The 19,962-nt window shown below is 41.4% G+C and overlaps 2 protein-coding genes across 2 annotated transcripts in view; both read right to left on the bottom strand.

Moving 5' to 3' along the window:
* Positions 1-9,370: 9,370 nt before the first annotated feature.
* On the bottom strand, positions 9,371-18,465 carry LOC132834958 (neurofilament medium polypeptide-like). Its single transcript, XM_060854128.1, has 3 exons — positions 17,452-18,465; positions 17,235-17,359; positions 9,371-10,565 (listed from the first exon to the last, which is right to left on the bottom strand). The coding sequence occupies exons 1-3, from the start codon at positions 18,463-18,465 to the stop codon at positions 9,371-9,373; spliced, it is 2,334 nt and encodes a 777-aa protein (XP_060710111.1).
* Positions 18,466-19,701: 1,236 nt separating this feature from the next.
* The window catches only part of LOC132834957 (neurofilament medium polypeptide-like), a 30,617-nt gene continuing 30,356 nt past the window's right edge, over positions 19,702-19,962 (bottom strand). Inside the window, exon 4 of the mRNA XM_060854127.1 lies at positions 19,702-19,844. Within this exon, the coding sequence (XP_060710110.1) occupies positions 19,702-19,844 (143 nt within the window). The remainder of the gene's footprint in view (positions 19,845-19,962) is intronic.

The following is a 19,962-nucleotide window of genomic DNA, read 5'->3' as shown; positions in this document are numbered from 1 at the left end:
TAATTGATATGGGAGGTCAGGAGATCGAACTGTTTGGTTGGAAGCAGGCATTACTTTATTGGAGGACAGAGAAGTGTCAATGATAGAGGAATCCAAGAGAATGATTCGTTGCAATGAGCCATAATTTCAATGCCACAAAGTCCTGTTTGGGAGCGTGATCAGCGTAACCTCAATACCATTTATGAACAGGAAGCCAAGTTGTAGGGAATCGAATGAAAAGGGAAGGTTTGGAGCGAGAAAATAATCACTAGGGATTGGATAATAATTAAAGAAAATGCATGAAACCAAGAAAACAGATGTTAAATAATTACATCCGTTACGTAAAATGCACTCATGCTTGTTGTGTATATCTTGTCTTTCTTGTGCAATTTGTTCTTTTGTCCATCTTGGAGTGCCCACTGTGCTCTTATTGAGTGGTCAGGCCAAGTCAATGAGACTCAGATTACTATAGGTACGATGATCCTGACGGTAGAGATGACGCTGGGGAGCTGCTGCAGGCTTCTTAGTTGCTAAAGATCATATGAGGTCCAGAATATTGTGATGCAGTGCATTAGTAGTGACTGCTGCATACTTCACTTTGAGAAGCAGTTCTGTCACTCAAGGTTGTTGGCAGGCATAATGGAAATATTTCTGCCACAGTCGCTCAAGTCTGAGGTTCAAAGTAGACAAACAGGAGGCTGGAAGAACACAGCAAACCAGACAGCATCAGGAGGTGGAGAAGTCAATGTTTTGGGTATTAACCCTTCCTCAGGACTGATTTTTAGTCTCTAACCATGTCTGATGTTCAACTGCCTTTAGTTACAATAGGCCTGTGGAGCTGCAGCTCTTACCTCTGTGTAAGACAGTGAAATTAATCTTGGATTTTTCTAGTAAAGAGCTGTGTGACGATGCTGCTCCTTTAACAAGGTTGTGTTGTCCTTGTTTTTTTTCAGAAATGTTGTGTGAAGCAGAATTGCTGAAATGTCTGTCTTGATCTACTTGAAGAAGCTTTTAAGTTAAAAACAAACAATTTCGTACAATGAAAATTGAGCAGCCAGTTCTTCCAGATCAGCTTTTCTCTAGTTTAGTTTGGTTTGTGTAGCCTGGCTGTTCAGAGCAAGCAGTCAGTTAGTTTTGAGGCTGCTGGTCAGAGAAACAGTTACATGGAAGAAGGTGTTCCATGCTGAATCTCTCTGTCATCTCTCTCTCTGACATTACTCCTGTAAAACCATGTATTTGATTTTGCTTTCTTTGCCTAGGGGTGTTTATGAGTATTGTTGCAGGAATTTGGAACAACATAATTAAGTTGGGATAATCTGCTGGTTTTTAGGATAGGTTAAGTTATTCTATATTCGGTTCTCTTTCGTTTGTGTTTCATTTGGTAATCTTGCAAATAAATTCTGTTTAGTTTGAAACTAAGTAGTTGGGCCAGCTGCATCACTCCTGGAATATCCGCTTTACATCTACTTGAAACAAATAGCAAATTTCAGGTCCAGCTACTTTATTGAAAAGTTTTGAGGTGGTCTGGCCTGGTCCATAACAGCTGGCACAGACACGAACAATCAAATGAGCTATTCTTTGCTGCAGTATATCTGGTTCTTTGATCTATAAGTAAGTGCATAATAAAATCTCCCTAGAAATGAACCAGTTCACTAAAAGCTGTATTACTGGATTTTTTTTTACATTTAGTGCAACAATGGCTTTTCTTGCAGTCAATTGATTTAATTTTAAGAATGAAATCATTCTTATATGAATTAGTTGCTCTCTATATTTTTATATCCATGAGATTTTCTATTAGACAGTGAGAATCCCAGTGCTCGCTGTCACTTCAGACCACTCCTCAGTGGTGAGTTGCAATAGTTCTACATGAGAGTTGCCTTTCCAGCATCTCAGAAGGGCATTAAACGGAGTCTCAAGGTTTGGTGCATTATAAGGTAATGCAATTAACCGTTTTACATAAAACATCACCTAACACACATGACTGGATTTCCAACTGGAATTACTATCCAGTACGTTCGAACTTAGGAATCTGCAAAGGACCAACTAAATATCAATAAGCTTAAAAGAAGAGTAGTAAATGAATTAAAATCTACTCAGTGCAGAACTTGAGCACAAAAGTCTCTGCTGATTCTGAGGAAGCGCTGGACAATTGGAGACACCTATCATCGTTAAACCTAGGACCCATTTGGTAGCTTGTGTGCATATGAAAATAATCCCAAGGCACTATTGTGAAGAACAGAGGAGTTATCACACAATCAATATCACAAGAACAGATTCACCAGCACATTACTTTTCGTGGGTGTTTGCTTACTCAAAATTGGCTACTGACCTTCTAATGTTAAAACAGCAACTACATTTCAAAAGACTGAAATGTTTTGAAACATCATGAAACGTGTAGAATATATAAATAAAGTATAGAAATGTAAATTCTTTTCTTTTCAGTAGTTCATTAATGTCCTTTAGGGAAGAAAACCTGCCAACTTTAATAAAAACTAAAAGCCAAAATAGGCCCTTCAAGTCTGCTTCACCATTCAGTAAGATCATCGCTGATCACTTTATGTTCCAAATTTCACATCCCACTTATCCCTGATAATCTTTGATTCCCGTGTCTAACAAGAAGTTACCTACTTCAACCTTAAAATAATTAATGATCCTGCTTCCACTGAGGTAGAGATTCAAAGTCATACAACACTCTAGGAGAAATTTCCCATTATCTCTGTCCTAAAAAGGCGTCACATAATTTTAAAACAGTGCCTTCTAGTTCTGGATTTGCTCTCAAGAGTAAACAGGTGGCACGGTGGCACAGTGGTTAGCACTGTTGCCTCACAGCGCCAGAGACCCGGGTTCAATTCCTGCCTCAGATTCGACTGACTGTGTAGAGTTTGCACGTTCTCCCCGTGTCTGCGTGGGTTTCCTCCGATTGCTCCGGTTTCCTCCCACAGTCACACGGATCAGGTGAATTGGCCATGCAAAGTTGCCCGTAGTGTTAGGTAAGGAGTAAATGTATGGGTATGGGTGGGTTGTGCTTCGGCGGGTCGGTGTGGACTTGTTGGGCCGAAGGGCCTGTTTCCACACTGTAAGTAATCAAATCTAATCTATGCTTTCCATGTCTGCCTTGTCAAGACTATTCAGGATCTTATAGACTTCAAGCAAATCACGCTTTGCTCTTCTGGTGTTCGAGTGGAAACGAGACCAATCTTCTTCCTTCTTAAGACAACCTGATCATTCCTTTATCAATCGAATAAACCTCCTCTGAACCACCTTCAATGCATTCACATCTTCTTTAAATAAGGAGACCAAAATGAGACACCATACTTGAACTGTGATTTTAACCAATGCCCTGTGTAACTGAAGCATAACATCTTTACTTTTATAAAAATTGGAAGGACTGCGGATGCTGTAATTCAGAAACAAAAGTAGAAATTTTTGGAAAAGCTCACCATCTGTCCTGCCAGACCTACTGAGCTTTTCTGTTTTAGATCCTTACTTTTAAGCTTAATTTTTCTTGTCACAAATGCTAGCATCCCAGTAGCCTTCCTGATTATGTGCTGTACCTGCACGTTAACCTTTTGTGACTCATGAACTTGACCATTTAGGTTCTTCTGGGTCACCTGGCTATCTGGATTACTAAACCAGCAACAGTATCCCTATCACCTCCCCTCCTGTGAATGAATAAAAATAAACAGTGTAATCACAAACCTGTGTATTTAACTGGATTCTTAAGAGGGTTATCCTTATCAGGCCATTGCCTCAAAGTTACCGAGTTGTATGGATTGCCATGTATGATTATGAGTTCGGAATTCAAATGTGAATAGACAGTCATCTGATTCATTGCCCCCGATCCATTTATTAGAAGGAAAGCTAATGTGAAGATGTAGATAGCAAGAAGTTACAATGTTCCACAAAGTATATGAATGGATGGAAATTTACATTGTCTGACAATCTTGGCCTTGGAAGCTTCTCACATTCATAAATAAAACAAGGGTTTTGACATGTTGTTGGCATGGAATACCCTTGCCATCAACAATGGGTCACTATTACTTAGACCAATTAGCTATTTGTTGCTGGCCACATCTCCCTCTACACGCACCCACTAGTTCCAGCTCATCTGGAGTAACCTTACCCACTACTTGAACAAGCAGCACTATTAACAGAAGTTAGAAGCGTCAGGTTACTTGCTTTTTAAATATTTAGTCATCATTTCCACAGTCCTGGTTTTAAAAATTGGATTAATTTCAGTCCACAGTCAAAAATACAGGGAGTCCTGAAATTATAAACATCCCACTTATGAAGTATGTAGTTACAAGCAGAATCTCGTACCAGGGCACAATTTTAAAGACCTGACATATGAACATTTCTAGTATTTATGAAATGCTCCTTTACGTTGTATTCTGACTTGCAGACAAATAAACTTGTGAACAGACTCCAGAACCTGGGAACTGCATGTGCAGAAAAATAAAACAAAGTACTGTCTTTATGAGTGAAGGAAATCTGTCATCCTTACCTGATGTGGTCTGTACGTGACTCTGGTCCCATAACAATGTGAATGACCCTTAACCTCCCTCTTAAATGTTCAAGAATAATTAGGAATGGGCAACAAATGCTGGTCATGCTAGCAAGACGTGCACCCCATTGAACAAACAAAAAAATTGTTTTTCAAACTTCTGGTTACTTTGACATGAAAGCTGTTGAATATGTGGACATCTTTAGTTTGGACACCCCGTGTGAACCATTTCTCTGCTTGCTTCATATTAACATGGGTGGAACCTTGCACCTAACCTCCAATCTCTCGAGGAGAATCTGTCAGATCAGGCTCCATGAAATCTTTCATTTCAACATTAACCTGGGAAGTCTGGATGTGAGAGAACCCAACAGCCAGGCTTCCCTATAACTATATAAGAAATATGAATTGATGTATGTGTGCCAATCTTTCAAGCTCAAGTTTAGATTAGATTAGATTAGATTCCCTACAGTGTGGAAACACGCTCTTTGGCCCAACAAGTCTACACCATCCCTCCGAAGAGTAACCCAACCAGACCCATTTCCCTCCAACTAATGCACCTAACACGACGGAAAAATAGCATGGCAATTCATCTAACCTACGTATCTTCGGACTGTGGGAAGAAACCGGAGCACACGGAGGAAACCCATGCAAACATGGGAAGAATGTGCAAACTCCACTCAGACAGTCACTCGAGACTGGAATTGAAACTGTTGAATCATTTCGAGTATGGTCTAATGGTAGTTGCTTCAGTCTCAACTGGAGAACTTCCTCAATTATTGGCGATTGTCTGGAGATAACAAGAGGTCATCAGCTCGAAACATTAATTCTTCTTTCTTCTCCAGAGATGCTGCCAGATCAGGCTCCATGAAATCTTTCATTTCAACATTAACCTGGGAAGTCTGGATGTGAGAGAACCCAACAGCCCGGCTTCCCTATAACTATATAAGAAATATGAATTGAGCTACGTGTGCCAATCTTTCAAGCTCAATTTTAGATTAGATTAGACTCCCTGCAGTGTGGAAACAGGCTCTTTGGCCCAACAAGTTCACACCAACCCTCCGAGAATAATGAGTATTTCCCATAATTTGTATGTTTTTTTTTAAATTTCTGACTCCCAGCGGGTGCAGTGCATTTCCTTTCATTCTTTCACTAGAGGTTTTTTGCTGGACCAAAAGCTTTTCAAATAAGATAATGTATAATCTTCTACAGGATGCACTGCAGAGATTCAACTTCCAAACCACTGCCATCTTTAGGACAGGGGGTGGTGGTTACATTAGAACACCACCACCCTCAAGTATACCAAATGTCACTCACCATTTTGACTTGGAAATATATCGCCGTTCTTTCAGTGTCTCTAGATATCTTAAAATATTGTGGGTCCAACCTACACCTAAAGGCCTGTCGCTGTTCAAGAAGGTAGCTCACCACCACCTTCTCAAACACAGTTAGGGACGGACAATAAATACTGCTTCGGTCAGTGACACCCACATCCCCCGTGTGATTAAAGATAACCCTGCAGATTGGCCATTTCTGGCTTCATGGCGTCTGCACTCAGAGGGGAGCGAACTTTGTTTTTGTCTTAGTGTTCTGCTCTATGTTTGGAGGTTCTTGTGCAGTTGCTGAAGTTTGTGAATTAAGCTGACTTTAAAATCCCTGCATTCACCCTGATGGCAATCACCCCCGAGCATGTTGGAGGCATCAGTGCTCCAGCTTTTCAACGTATTTCGGTCTGGGGGTGTGTTAGTCCAAGTGAAGGCAGTGAGCTGTTCCTGGAATGTTGAATTCATCGCGCTGCAGCACTGCCAGTAGGAAAATACATGCAGCTACATATTATGGATGTGGAGGAGATCAGAAATGCTGACACTTTCAATTGCTTACTTTGCTTACTTAGAGGAGTTTACTTAGTTTGTGTTTAAATTAGTATCATAGACTTTATTTCAGGTATTCTGACATTAGTACAATGCTTTTCCTTTCCTTTTTGATAATCACTCCTGAGTCTGACGCTTATGCATTACTGCAGTGAGTCTACTAGCAGGAAGTGGGGCCTTTGAATTGCATATTGTTAAGGTGGTACTAGCTAGTAAAATTATAATATCCATATTTGAAATATTCCTACTCACGGCCCAACCATTTTTCTTAGAATATTTTCCCCTTTCATACTTTAACCAACAATGAGAGTGAATTTGCTGAATCCTTATTATCTCCAGCTTAGACCATGAGGTATATGCAGGTACCTTCACTCTCAGAGGCTGTTGTTTAATGGGAGATGAAGTCTCTCTGATGTTAAGTATACGTGAATATTTTTTAACTTAAAAATGGACTGGAGGACATTTACTAGATTTTGTTGAACTGCAGTTTTGATTTTTATATCATTTCAACACCGAGTCTGGTGAAAAAAATAACTCAATGATTGTGGGTGTGCCAACTATTTCAAATTGTGATAAGTGGTGTGTGATCATGAAGGGGTTCATCTCGCATTAAATTAGATTACTTAGAGTGTGAAAACAGGCCCTTCGGCCCAACAAGTTCACACCGACGCGTAACCCACCCAGACCCATTCCCTTACATTTACCCCTTCACCTAACACTACGGGCAATTTATCATGGCCAATTCACCTAGCCTGCACATTTTTGGATTGTGGGAGGAAACCGGAGCACCCGGAGGAAACCCACGCAGACACGGGGAGAATGTGCAAACTCCCCATAGAGAATCGCCTGAGGCAGGAATTGAACCGGCGTCTCTGGCGCTGTGAGGCAGCAGTGCTAACCACTGTGCCACCGTGATGCCCATTATTCAGATAGTCACAGCACATCTTCTAATATTTTAGAAGACAGCCAGATTTCAGGGGGTAAGATACCTTGTAAGAAATCATGTCAATGTGTTAGGCTGCTGTTAAAATGTGCACTGTGTGAGTGGAATACTAGTATTTTCTAAAAACAAGATCAAAAGGATTAAAGCAGCTCTGTGTAAACTATTCTTCAAATCCCTTTTCATGATTTGAAATGTTACGTTCATTAATTGCATTAAATTTGAACTATGTTGTTATATAATAACTGTTTATAAACTCAAATATTTACAATACAGAATTTTGCAGCAAGGCTGTAGTCTTGGACAATCTTAAACACTGATATTCTTAGACTCTGATTGAACTGCTGATTAAATTAACTGTTTCTCCACATGTAACTAAATCATTCCTTGTCCAATGGAAATAGTGAATGGTCATTTTAACAGGCGACATCTTTTAACAGGGAAGTGACATCATCAGGCACAAGCTCAATAACGATTTGGATTGACAAGGAAATGTATCTTAGAATCCCTATAGTGTGGTAACAGGCCCTTCGGCCCAACAAGTCTACACTGACCCTCTGAACAGTCTCCCACCCAAACCAATTACTCTATGTATCCCTGACTAATGCACCTAACCTACACATCCCTGAACACGACAGGCAATGGCCAATTCACCTAACCTGCACATCTTTGGATTGTGGGAGGAAACCGGAGCACCCAGAGGAATCCACACAGACACGGGGAGAATGAGCATACTTCACACTGACAATCGATATGTTTGAGGAACTATATATGGATGCAAAATTGCACTTGATGAGCAATGGAGATATACTAGCAATGATGATTGCACATTTTGTTTGTTATTGTGAAATGTTTTTGCTGTGACAAAACCATTTTAACCCATTAAATATGTGCTCCTTGTTAGTGTGTACTTTCACTTTTGCTCCCTTTCAACAAAAATGTTGCACTCTCCCCTTATTTTGCAGCACAGAAACAGATATTGATACTCGATTGGAATGGAGATGTGGGTACCCACACCTTAGCAATTCTGATACCATGTAATTTTCTTCCTGGAATGATGAGATGGAATATTGCATTGAGTTGCACCACTATCTCAAACTGTACAGTTTGAATGTCTTTCAAACTGATGGAGCCCTTCATTCAGGAGGACGTTTGGGTTCCTTCTATCCACGAGCTGCAACATGTCCTCCAAACAAGTTGAGATTTTTTGTTGTGTACTGTTTGGCAAGGAATAAGTATTTAAATTCCACCTAGATTCTGCTCTCTTTTACTGCATCAAATTCCCTTCTGTGCCATGAATGACCATCCAAGAATTGCTCATTCACCCAATTTTGCATTTCCTAACCAACTTCCACGTACACCTCCTCTTTGCTCATGGATTCCATGTGGAGAGGAGATTTATGTTTTCCTCCTCTTCCCTAATTGACTCACAAAGACATCTTACTTTCCCGCTTAAATCTCTGATTTTTTTTATCCTTTCATTTTTTGCCTTATTTTAAATATGTCTCATCAACCTTTTGGTCCTGTTCAAATTGCTCTTTGAAATCCGTATTCATTAACTTGTGGTGAAACAATTTAGGACCATTCTTTACACCAAAGGCACCATGTAAATGCAAGTATTTGCTGCTGTTTTGAGAAATGATATAATTGTTTGCTAAACATGAAAATTCCAAAATTAACCAGTGAGCAAAATATTGGATTGAAGTTTATTTTATTAGCATGTATTATATACATTGAATCTTGGGATATTTCAGTTCACAGTCAAACATATGCTGTTTGTTTATGCCTGCAATATTTAATAGTGCAATTGTACATGCAGCAACAAATTATTGCCCTGAGAATATCTCATTTTCTATTTTGTAAACAGATACTTTTATCATTAATCTCTCAGACTGCTGAAGTCACAGACCTTGTGGACCATTAACATGCATTTCTCATTATACCGTTCAATGATTATTCTTATTCGACATTTGGCAATATTTGCAGCTAGCCTTTCTCTTGCTTAGCCAATAGCTGATTATCTTTACGGCTCGGCTTTCGCTGCTGGTTGAAGTTCACTTTCTTTACTTTCCTTTTCCTTTATTTTGGCTCCTTCTCTGCAGTGCCAGTTTCTGTTTTCTCAGCAACTTCCTTTTCAACCTTTTCTTTTGTTCCAGTGGTTTTTAACTCTTCCCCCTTTTCTTTTCCCTCGGCCACATCTTGTTTCTTATCCTCGACCTTTGCATCAGCAGCCTTCTCCTCGGAGGTCCCCTTTGGTTCAGCTGCTTTCTTTTCGGCAGCCTCTTCTGATTTAAGAACTTCCTTCTCTTCAGCCTTCTCCTTTTCTACAACTGGTTTACCTTCAGCTTCTGGTGATTCAGCTTTTTTGACCTCTTTATCCTTTTTCTCTTCAGCCTCTTTAGGTTGGACAGTTTCTTTTTCTCCAGCCTTTTCTTCCTTAGACTTTTGTTCTTCCACCTTCTCTTCATCCTTTTCAGCCTCTTCGGATTTAGGAACCTCCTTCTCTTCATCCTTCTCCTTTTCTAATTTAGGAACATCCTTCTCTTCATCTTTTTCCTCTTCTGATTCCGGAACTGCCTTCTCTTCAGCCGCTTGTGACTCAGCAGTTTCCTTCTCCTTTTCTTCTTCCTTCTCCTCTTCAGGTTCAGCAGCTCCCTCCCCCTCAGCTTTCTCTTCTTCCTTTTTCTCTTCTGCTTTCTCCTCTTCCACCTTCTCTTCCTCCACCTTCTCCTCCTCTTCTTCCACCTTCTCTTCCTCCACCTTCTCTTCCTCCACTTCCACCTTCTCTTCCTCCATCTCCTCTTCTGCTTCTTGAGGTTCAGCAGCCTCCTCTTCAGCTTTCTCTTCTACCTTCTCCTCCTCTGCCTTTCCCTCTTCCACCTCTTGAGGTTCAGCAGCCTCCTCTTCTTCAGCTTTCTCTTCTTCCTTCTTCTCTGGTGCCTTCTCCTCTTCTTCTACCTTCTCTTCTTCCTTCTCCTCTTCCGCCTCTTGGGATTCAGCAGCCTCTTCCTCTTCTGCTTTCTCCTCCTCCTCAGCCTCTTCTTTCTCTACAGCCTCTTCTTCCTTTTCAGGAGCTTCCAGCTCTGCCATATCAACTTCCTTTGTCGTTGCACTGATAATTTCTTCTACAAACCTATACTGAGGCATCACCTTTGTAGGGGTGGCTTTGGTCTCAGTTATCACTGAGGTTGCACTTATTAAAGGCTGTGGTTTGTAAGAAAGTGACAGGGAATCAAAGCCACCAAATCTTGTTTCTTCACCTTCAAGGAGTTTCCTTTGAAGAGAATGTAAATAACATTAGCACTTTGTTAAAATACATACTATGGATACGTTAATGAATCAAGGGATATGCAGAATTATGAAAGTCTATAATCATGAATTTATGTTTGTAATTAAGATTAATATTAAATTCAGGTGAAATAAATCAGTTACTTGTTTCATTTAACCAACTGAATGATGATCATTTTCATGTAATACTGTTAATGCAATATATCATCCTCCTGCCCTTCCACCTTTGTGAAATGGGAATCACAGCAATCTCTCTGTTGGGTGGTAAACTCTTTTTTCTGGCTGTTCTAAGGCTCCTAATTGAAATAAGGCCAGGAGAAACCTCACCACTGGCCATGCAGAGGTGGTTTAAGGGATGGCTGGGAGGAGATTAGAAAGGAGAAGGAATAGATAGCTCCCTGACCAATCCTACTTGCAGATGGCAAGGTCATGCTGGACTGGCGACCCACCCAGCAGCAGTGGGCAGCTATTTATGGCAATTAAGTAGCCACTTGGGGATACAGTCTTACTGACACTGCCGGAATGGTGCCTAGGCGAGATTGAGGAGCAGTGATTGAAGACTCTCTGCAGCAGGCCCAGGAGCCAGAAAGGTCTCCTTTACCTCCCATTCTCCACCCCTGAGCTGATATAGCAGTAGGTCACAATCAGGAGGATCCCATTCCTTATAAGGTCCTGGTAGCTGTGGCCATACTCTTTTATAGTCTTCAGAGGTTGCCTCTGCTTTCAGGTAACATTATAAATGGCTGTCTCCAAGAAGGACTGAACAGGAGAGTGGACCATAGAGGATTTGTCCCAACTCATGTTCAAATCTAATGTTGGTAAGATCCCACTCACTGTGGCAGAGACTGGAAAAAACTAACAACAAGATGCTGCCAAAGCAATAGGGAATTAAGAATTGTCTGTATGAGGAAGAAAGCAAGTATGAAAGGCAGAAAAATGTTCCAACTATTTTAGTGAAAACAGGCAAACTATTGCTTCATATATTCTGATCCAACACTTCATTTTTGATTATGATGAATGGTTTTTGTGTTCATTGAGGTAAAGGGTGTAGGTGCAAGAAAATGGGCTCATTTGTCCAAATTTGTCATCTCATGTTCAGATCAAGAAATTCTGGCTTAGTTCTCACTGTCCTGACATATGGAATAAAATAAAAGTGTCAAACACTTATTTGTAAATTGCTATACTGCTCAATTTAACTTCAACTGCACAGTGATTAATTTTTCCTTCCACTAAACTCCTTTCAAAAGAATGTATGTTTTGTTGTTCTCAAACTAGCCATTCTTAATGTCTCCAATGCAGAGACTGCAAATTATAGGTGATTATGTACTGTGTGTTCTATATGCTTGGTTCAGTCTTTATATTCAATACAAAATGCTTGCAGTTAACAAAGAAGAATGTCTAGCTTATTAAGCTAGGATGAATTAGTCTAGTTTCCAGGAGTAACAGGACCATGTGCTACTTCAGTGCATCAACTAATACCCTTGAACTGTGCTACATGCTGCAATGTTTAACTAACAAACATGCTCCACTGCAGAGCAGTAACTCTACAGGTAAAGTGACACTTGTGACATTGCTAGATTGTGAAGTGGCATCAAGCAGCTAATGATGTCAATACAAAGCAATTGTATTTAAATGTCCAGTCTTTGCCAATTGATTTTCTAATCATTACACATTCACTTTGTGAATTGTTGCTTTAAGTAATTAGATTGAAATCCTGGATTGGAAAATTTGACCTGCACTTGATGGGATCAACATAGATTGGATTAGATTAGATTCCCCATAGTGTGGAAGCAGGCCCTTTGGCCCAACAAGTCCACACCGACCCTCCGAAGAGCAACCCACCTAGACCCATTCCCCTACATTTATCCCTGACTAATGCACCTAACACTACAGGCAATTTGGAGATGCGTATTGTTTTATTTCACCCTATCTCTACGTTAAATGAATGGATGAAATATCTGTCAGGCTTTGTCCAGCTGTGCAGTTGCCCGTCAGAATTTCCTAGTGCAGTATTCATTTCAAACAAGGAGAAGTAAAAGGCAAATCTGCTAAAGGCTGTCCAGCATAGCTATGTCATCTGGACTGGAGCAGATCCTGATCTCAGTTGTGACAAACTATATTGACTGGTTATGGATGACTGACTATCTCACTAAGTGCACACACAACACATGAAAGGGGTTTCATCCAGCTGCAGTTAGAATACAGTCTGAATTCATACACATATTGCAAGGACTGATCAAATTGGTTTTCAAACATAAGATTGGAGGTGAGAAACCCAACTGATTCACTGTGAGATATTCTCCATTCTGTCAGTGTGTGAATGTTGGTGGTTCAAACCATAGTAGCTGGAGAAATATTTATGTTACATTGGGCTCCACAGAAATGCAGAACAAATTCCTGACATGCTTAAAAGTACAAAACTAAATTTATTTTCAGGAGCTAAATATTCCACTGTAAGCATAGACATTTTGTATTGCTGTTATATGTTCATTTGACGTCTGATGCTGTGATACTCCATTACTTACTGAATGCAAGAAACTAATTCTTGCAAACAACACAGGTTTATTCTCATAGCTAATACAAACCTTAGCAAGGGTTTTATCCTGTTCAATATCCTGAGTGTATTGCAGCAGATTCCCTAGTTACTGAAGCTAGTGGGGATGCTGCCAGCTATAAGTAAATAAAGATTGTCTGTAAGAGGAACATAAAGCACAAAAATCTCAAGCTGGAAGGCAAAAAAGCAATAATGGTTGTCTGGTGTAATTTACAACAGGAGTTACTGGGTTGTGACTGTAGAGCCATAGAATAATGCAACATAAACAGAATCCATTGGACCCGCAAGCCTGTGACAGCTCTTTCAATGAATAATCCAGTTAGCTCCACTCCCCTCTGCTCTTTCTCATGTCCCTGCAATACTTTCTCTTTCAGGTATTCAGCTAAATTTTCTTTTGGAAAGTTAGCACTGAATCTGTATTCACCATCCTATCAGCCTTTGTATTCTAAAAACCAACTATTCAGAATGTAAAAAAGATATCATCATTAGTTCTTTTACCAATCATCTTGTATCTGTGGCCCCTGCTTATTGCCAATGGAAACAATTTATATTTATTTACTGTAGCTTAACCCTTCATGATTTTTATACTCTAATAAACCTACTCTTAACATTCTGTGTTCCAAGGAGAATTATACAAATTTGCAGCATTAACTTGACCATGTTTTCTTCCTCACTATGTTTAGGCCACATTTACTGAAGCCAAATATGGTGCCCCAGTATTGCCTATCCATGTTCAATGGATTCGACACAGGTCAGGTATGAGGCCAAAGAGCAGTGGTGCTGAATTCCTGCTGTGCTTATAATTCATTCAGCAATACATGAGAATGTAAATGTGTGTGAAGTTTTGTTGTGCTCTGAAAGCTATTCTTGAAGCAAAGGTCACCCCGTCCCTGCACCCCCTGCTACCCACACACCTTCACCTTCTCCCCCTCCAATCAACACTGGATTTTCAACATTCCTTACTGAGATCGAAATGATGCCAGATCACTTTGTCAATTTGTCAACAAATGGAGGACAAAATATTGGTAATAGGTCTTCAATTGCATTTGTGTTGTTGGGGAATTTGCATTAGAACATTTTGTGCTATGTGAATTGGACAGATTGCGGAGTTTTATTTCAATTTCAATAATTCGGTAATTTTGAATACTGTGTTCAATTCTGGACTCCCTGCCATAGGAAAGTTGTCTTTAAACTTGAAAAGGTGCAGTAAAGGATGGTGCTGGGGTTGGAAGGTTTGAGCTATAAGGAGAGGTTGAATAGGCTATTTTTCCTGGAGCGGTCACCTTTATAGAGATTTTATAAAATCTGAGGGGCATGGATAGGGTGACCAGCCAAGCTATTTTTCCCAGGTTAAGGGAGTCCAAAACTAGAGGGTATAGGTTTATGGTGAGCAGGGAGAGATTTAAAAGGCACCGGAGGGGCATCTTTTTTACGCAGACGGTGGTGTGTGTATGGAATGAATTACCGGAGAAAATGGAGGAGGTACATTTTCAGTATTTAACAGGCATCTGGATGGGTACATGAATAGGAAGGGTTTAGAGGAATATGGGCCAAATAAGTTAGATTAATTTAGTATATCTGGTCGGCATGGATGGGTTGGACTGAAGGGTCTGTTTCAGTGCTGTATGACTCTAATTCCTTGCAAACATTTACACTCTATATTTGCAAAAAACAGTGGGACTAGATCATATTAATCCTCTGCATTGTTCTGTTTACTTTTCTTTTTTGATATATTAATTTCCTTTTGTTTCAATATCAGTTGCAGTTTCAGATTTCAAAATGCATCATATAAATTAAATAAAATTAGCAAAAAGCAATAATTATCTGTGCATTTTTAATTTAGTATATAAAGTGTTGGTTAACATTCATGAAGCTAACAGCATCATAGGATACCTTCTTACATATAAACTCACTAAATTAAATGGAGCTGAGTTAAATTAAATGGAGGTAATCTAAATAAACCTCAATAGGGCTGAACAAAAGCTGAAGCCACACTAATCTAAGCAAAACTGTTTTTTTTTTTCGCTGACGTGCTCACTTTCCTGCAGCTCCACTGCAGCTTTCCAAGATAAATTATTTCTGCAGTCATTTCATTTGGCAGGGAGTTAATTTATTGATTCTCCTTCACAATTACATGTGTGTCCCTTAAAGAGCAAGGGAAGATATTGTTTGGGAATACTGCAATTTTAACCCTTTTCATGGGGTATTGAAGAGGTTTTTAACTGCTGAGGAGAGGGGTTTATTGATGGTTTCTAGCAGTAACATTCTGTCCTGTTACTGGCATACAGTGACTGCAGTGTGAACCATATACAAGCTGCACTGCAGCAACTTGCCAAGGCTCTTTCTTCCTTTTACACCTGTAACATCTGCAACCTAGATAGACAAAGGCAGCAGACGCTTTCGAATACTGTCACTTGCGAGTTACTTTGCACACCATTCACAACCTGGGACTATATCATTTAGGCTGTCACTGCATCAGAATCCTGGGACTCCCTACCTAACAGCACTGTGGTTACATCTGCCCACACCACAGGGATTGCAGTAGTTCAGGAAGGCTGCTCACCACCAGCTTCTTAAGGGCAATTGGGGATGACAAAAATGATGTTGTCAGCAGCCATAGCACCCCATGAGTGGGTAAAAAAAAGTTTGAGGAGAGACTGTTAAGAACCTTAGGGGTTGCTGGGAAATCCAGATCTCTGCAGTTTACACCAGTTGCCCTAAACATAATGTTTGAAATGAAGGAACCTCCTTTCATCTTGTCCACGTGGCCAGAGGCAGTGATTCTTTACTGAGAGAACCTCTGCTCTTTAGCTCGTACAGGAGCCTGTCTAACAAGGAAAGTCTTCACACGTTGACAGTAATTTTTTTTGATTGATTGCCCCCTTAGCAAGAAGCTGAGGTAATGGTTACTGAGGTGGTTTTGCCAGGAGTGGGTGGGGAGTGGTTGAGGGGCTGGGGTTGGTGGTAGGAGGTGTATGGAGCAAGGAGGATCTGTTCTGGGGTGAAGATTTGATGTCTGAGTCAGTACAAACAGCCAATGGAGGTACACTGAAATTAGCACCTGTATCCAGTGTTTCCAGATAAAGAAATTGGCCCCTAATTGACCTTGCAAACTCTGGCGGAGGTGAGTGAGCACAAGATCTATCTTTGGCACGAACAATCAGGGGATTTTGAGACAAAATTTCTTAATTTGGAATTGGTGCAATTGTAATTACCCAACAACACGATCAGCCATGTTTTAGCCCATATGACATAGTCATTGACCAAAATGTGATAATCATAAAGCAACATTACGTTATGCTCAATAAATGTATTCAGTATTAACTCGACTCGAATGTATAAATATCTCCTCTGTTCTGAAGAGTCGCTGGACTCAAAATGTTAAACCTGTTTTCTCTCCACCAATACTACCAGATTGGATGTGTTTCTCCAGTAGTTTCTGCTTTTATAACAATTTGCTTTATATCTTGGACTGGAGAATTTTAGTAAGGAGAGAAGACTGAATAGGTCAGGGCTATTTTCTTTGGAACAGCTGAGGAGATCTAACAAGTGTCTGGAATAATGATGATTTGGGTTGGAGTGAACTAGAAGGTTCTATTCACCTCGATATAAGAATGCACAATAAGGGGCATCTTCTTTGGTCAGTCAGAGGAGGCGGTGGTTTTACTAAGTCAATTATGAGATTCTGGAACATTGTCTGAAAGGGCAGCAGAGGCAGGAAGTCTAAGGTATAAAAGGTAGCTGTAATTGGCCAGGACACAGACTGACAGCTGGGAAGTGGATGACAAGTATGTGAGGTACGAAAGGTTGGATAGCTCTTTCCATGCTGCAGGATTCTGATTTCACTGATTCTTGACCTAGTTCACTGCAGTAGATAAGATTATGATCAAGGCTTCAATTAATCTTTTCAGTCAGGGTGTAACACAAATGCATTAAAACTCCTTCCAACACAGGAATTAAGCCGCTCTATGTCAGTTATTAGATTCTGATTGAGTATGTCACACAGTTTTCTGGCAACCATAATAATGTTCATTTTAGATAACGTGTTACATTGGAAAGATTCGATCACTCTGACTTGGAAGCCAAGCCAACTGAACTCACCTGTAGGAGGTGATCTCCACATCTAGGGCCAGTTTGACGTTGAGCAGATCTTGATACTCCCTGAGTTGATGAGCCATCTCCTGTTTGGTGTGTCTCAGCTCGTTCTCTAATTGTTGAACGGTGTCCTGGAAAACAAACAACAAATTATACACACACATTATAACTAAATAATGGAGGCAGTGGGACAGAGTCCATTAGCTTCCTATGGCACCCTCACCTGGTACCGCATTAATTCAGCGCGGTGTCTGCTTCCAACCTCATCCAGCTGTTTCTCCAAAGACTCCTTCCTCCCTCTGACTGTCTCCAGCTGCAGGTTCTTGGACTGGAGCTGGCGGTTGTACTCACTGATCTCCTGCCGGGTCTTCTGCAGAGTCTCCCTGTTGCTGGCTGCTGCATCATTGAGCTTGGCGACTCTCGCTGTGAACCACTGCTCCGCCTGCTGCAGGTTGACACTGGCGTAGCCCTGCAGCTGCGCCCGGATCTCTCTCAGGGCCCCAGTCAGGTCCGGCTTCAGGAAATCCTTCATCTCCAGCCCGACCTGGGAGGCTTGGATCTGAGAGAAGAGATCGGCCACCTCTTCCTCGTGGTTGCTCTTCAGGAACTCGATCTCATCCGCCAGCGCCTGGGCTTTCTTCTCCAGCTCCAGTTTAGTCAGGAGCACACTCTCTGTGTCTTTCTTCAGAGCCTGGAGAGTGGCTTCAGCCTCTTGTCGGACCTGTCTCTCTTCCTCGTATTTCCTCTGCAACCGGCGGAGATCTTCCTCCAGGTGATCCCGGTCCAAGTGGAAACCCAGCTTCTGCCTCTCACTTTCCTGGATGAGGTTCCGGAGCTCGGTCATTTCTGGCTCATAGACATGAGCGAGGTCAGACTGGGAGGTTTGGCTTGCCCTTATCTCGGTGATCTCTGCCTCCAGAGCCTTGTTGCTGTGTTCCAGCTGACGGACCTTGTCGATGAAGCTGGCGAAGCGGTCATTCAGCCCCTGCAGCAGCTCCTTCTCATTGGCTTTAGTCTCGCCATTGAAAACTCCGGACTGGTAGAACTGCACACTGTCTGTGGATCTGAGAGCAGGGGAGCTGTAGCCCCGGCTGACAGACAGGCTGCTGTGCTTGACCGAAGAGGCAGATCCCCTGGACCAGCTGGGGGTACGAAAGTCCTGGGTCAGATTCCTGGAAGGGTCCGAGCGAAGCTTCCTGGGGGGGAAGGCATCGTGTATATCCCAGGTGTAATTCATCTCTTGCTGCTGTAGGACTGTCTGACACAGTGAGCATCCTCTTCGGTCTCCCAGCCTTTTATTGGGAAACCGGCTGCTGACGCTGCTAATTCGATTCTCCTCAAGAAAAAAAAATTGTGATGCTTTGCATTTAAATTGGCAATGCACGTTTGATGTGTTGCATGCATTTGTTTCTCCCCCCTCCCCATACCGGTTCAAAGACTCAAGTTACAACAGAGCTCAATTGCAGCAAATTATTATCTTTCAAATTTACTTTCCTGTTTAACACATCTTCAGTGTTCTTACCGACAGAAACTGCCTTCTTTCTACAGTGTGGAATTAGGCCATTCAGCCCATCGAGTACCACACTGATCCTCCGAAGAGATCCCGCCCAAACTAAGTGCTCCCCCACCCTATCCCTTTAACCCCGCATTTCCCATGGCCAATCCACCTGCACATCGTGGGACTTTGGGAGGAAACTTGAGCACCCGGAGGAAACCCACACAGACACGGGGAGAATGTGCAAACTCTGCACGGTCACATGAGAGTAGAATTAATTTTTGGTCAATCCCATTATGGATTAGCCTGTGTGTTAAGAGTGATTAACAAAGTCATAGTGTGGTGAGTTACAGTGGTAGGGTCCCTACCTCTGAGCCAGGAAACCTGGGTTCAAGACACAGAGGTATTTAAAAGCATCTCCGGGGAACAAAGTAGTGTGAAAATGCTGCTGATCGGAAACAAAGCCAGAAATTGCTGGTGAACTTCAGAAAGTCTGTCAACATCTGTGGACAAGAAGCAGGGTTACCATTCAACAACCTTTCTTCAGCGTACAGATAGCGCCAGACCTGCTGGGTTTCTCCAGCAAGCTCTGTTTTTTTTGTGTTGGATAACATCACTGAGTATGTTGACAAGGGAAATATCTATAGTGTCCCAGGGATCCAAGGTGACACAGAGAATGGACAGATGCAGGCCAGAGTCACACTGTAGTTATGTCCTGAAGTGCGTCATGTTGAGGAGACAACGTGCCTCATAATTCCTTACAGTTAAGAGCCTGGAGATGAATTAATACAGGGTTCCCTCTCCCTCCCTAGGGGCTGACCAGAGAAGATACTTATTCACAGCAGAGAATCAGGTCTACTCCTTATACAGTTCTCGACAAATTGAATTCAAAAATCTATTTATGGGGAAAAAGAAACATTTTCAGAACCTCTGTCAAATCTCATCCCAAAGTGAAAAAGACTTTTCTAAATGTGGAATTTACTGGACATTGAGGAAAAGACAGAAATGGACAAGCTGTTGGCAATCTTCAAACTTCTTCACCAAATAGCAATTAAACTCAAGATTGAACTCAGGATCGACTGGGACCATTTGCTGTTTGGGTATTTTAGGCATCAGGTTCTCTAAGGGGCAGGACAATTTAGCCACAGTCACGTTACAGACCTCAATGAGAAAACACATCTAATTCCTGGTCAAAAGCAAGATTACGCTGATTAAGGAAACATTTTGAAACAGCATGAA

The sequence above is a fragment of the Hemiscyllium ocellatum genome, chromosome 43 (genome assembly GCF_020745735.1).
Source record: "Hemiscyllium ocellatum isolate sHemOce1 chromosome 43, sHemOce1.pat.X.cur, whole genome shotgun sequence".
Taxonomy (NCBI): domain Eukaryota; kingdom Metazoa; phylum Chordata; class Chondrichthyes; order Orectolobiformes; family Hemiscylliidae; genus Hemiscyllium; species Hemiscyllium ocellatum.
Note: the sequence above shows the minus strand (reverse complement) of the source record. Positions and strands in the feature narration are given on the sequence as shown.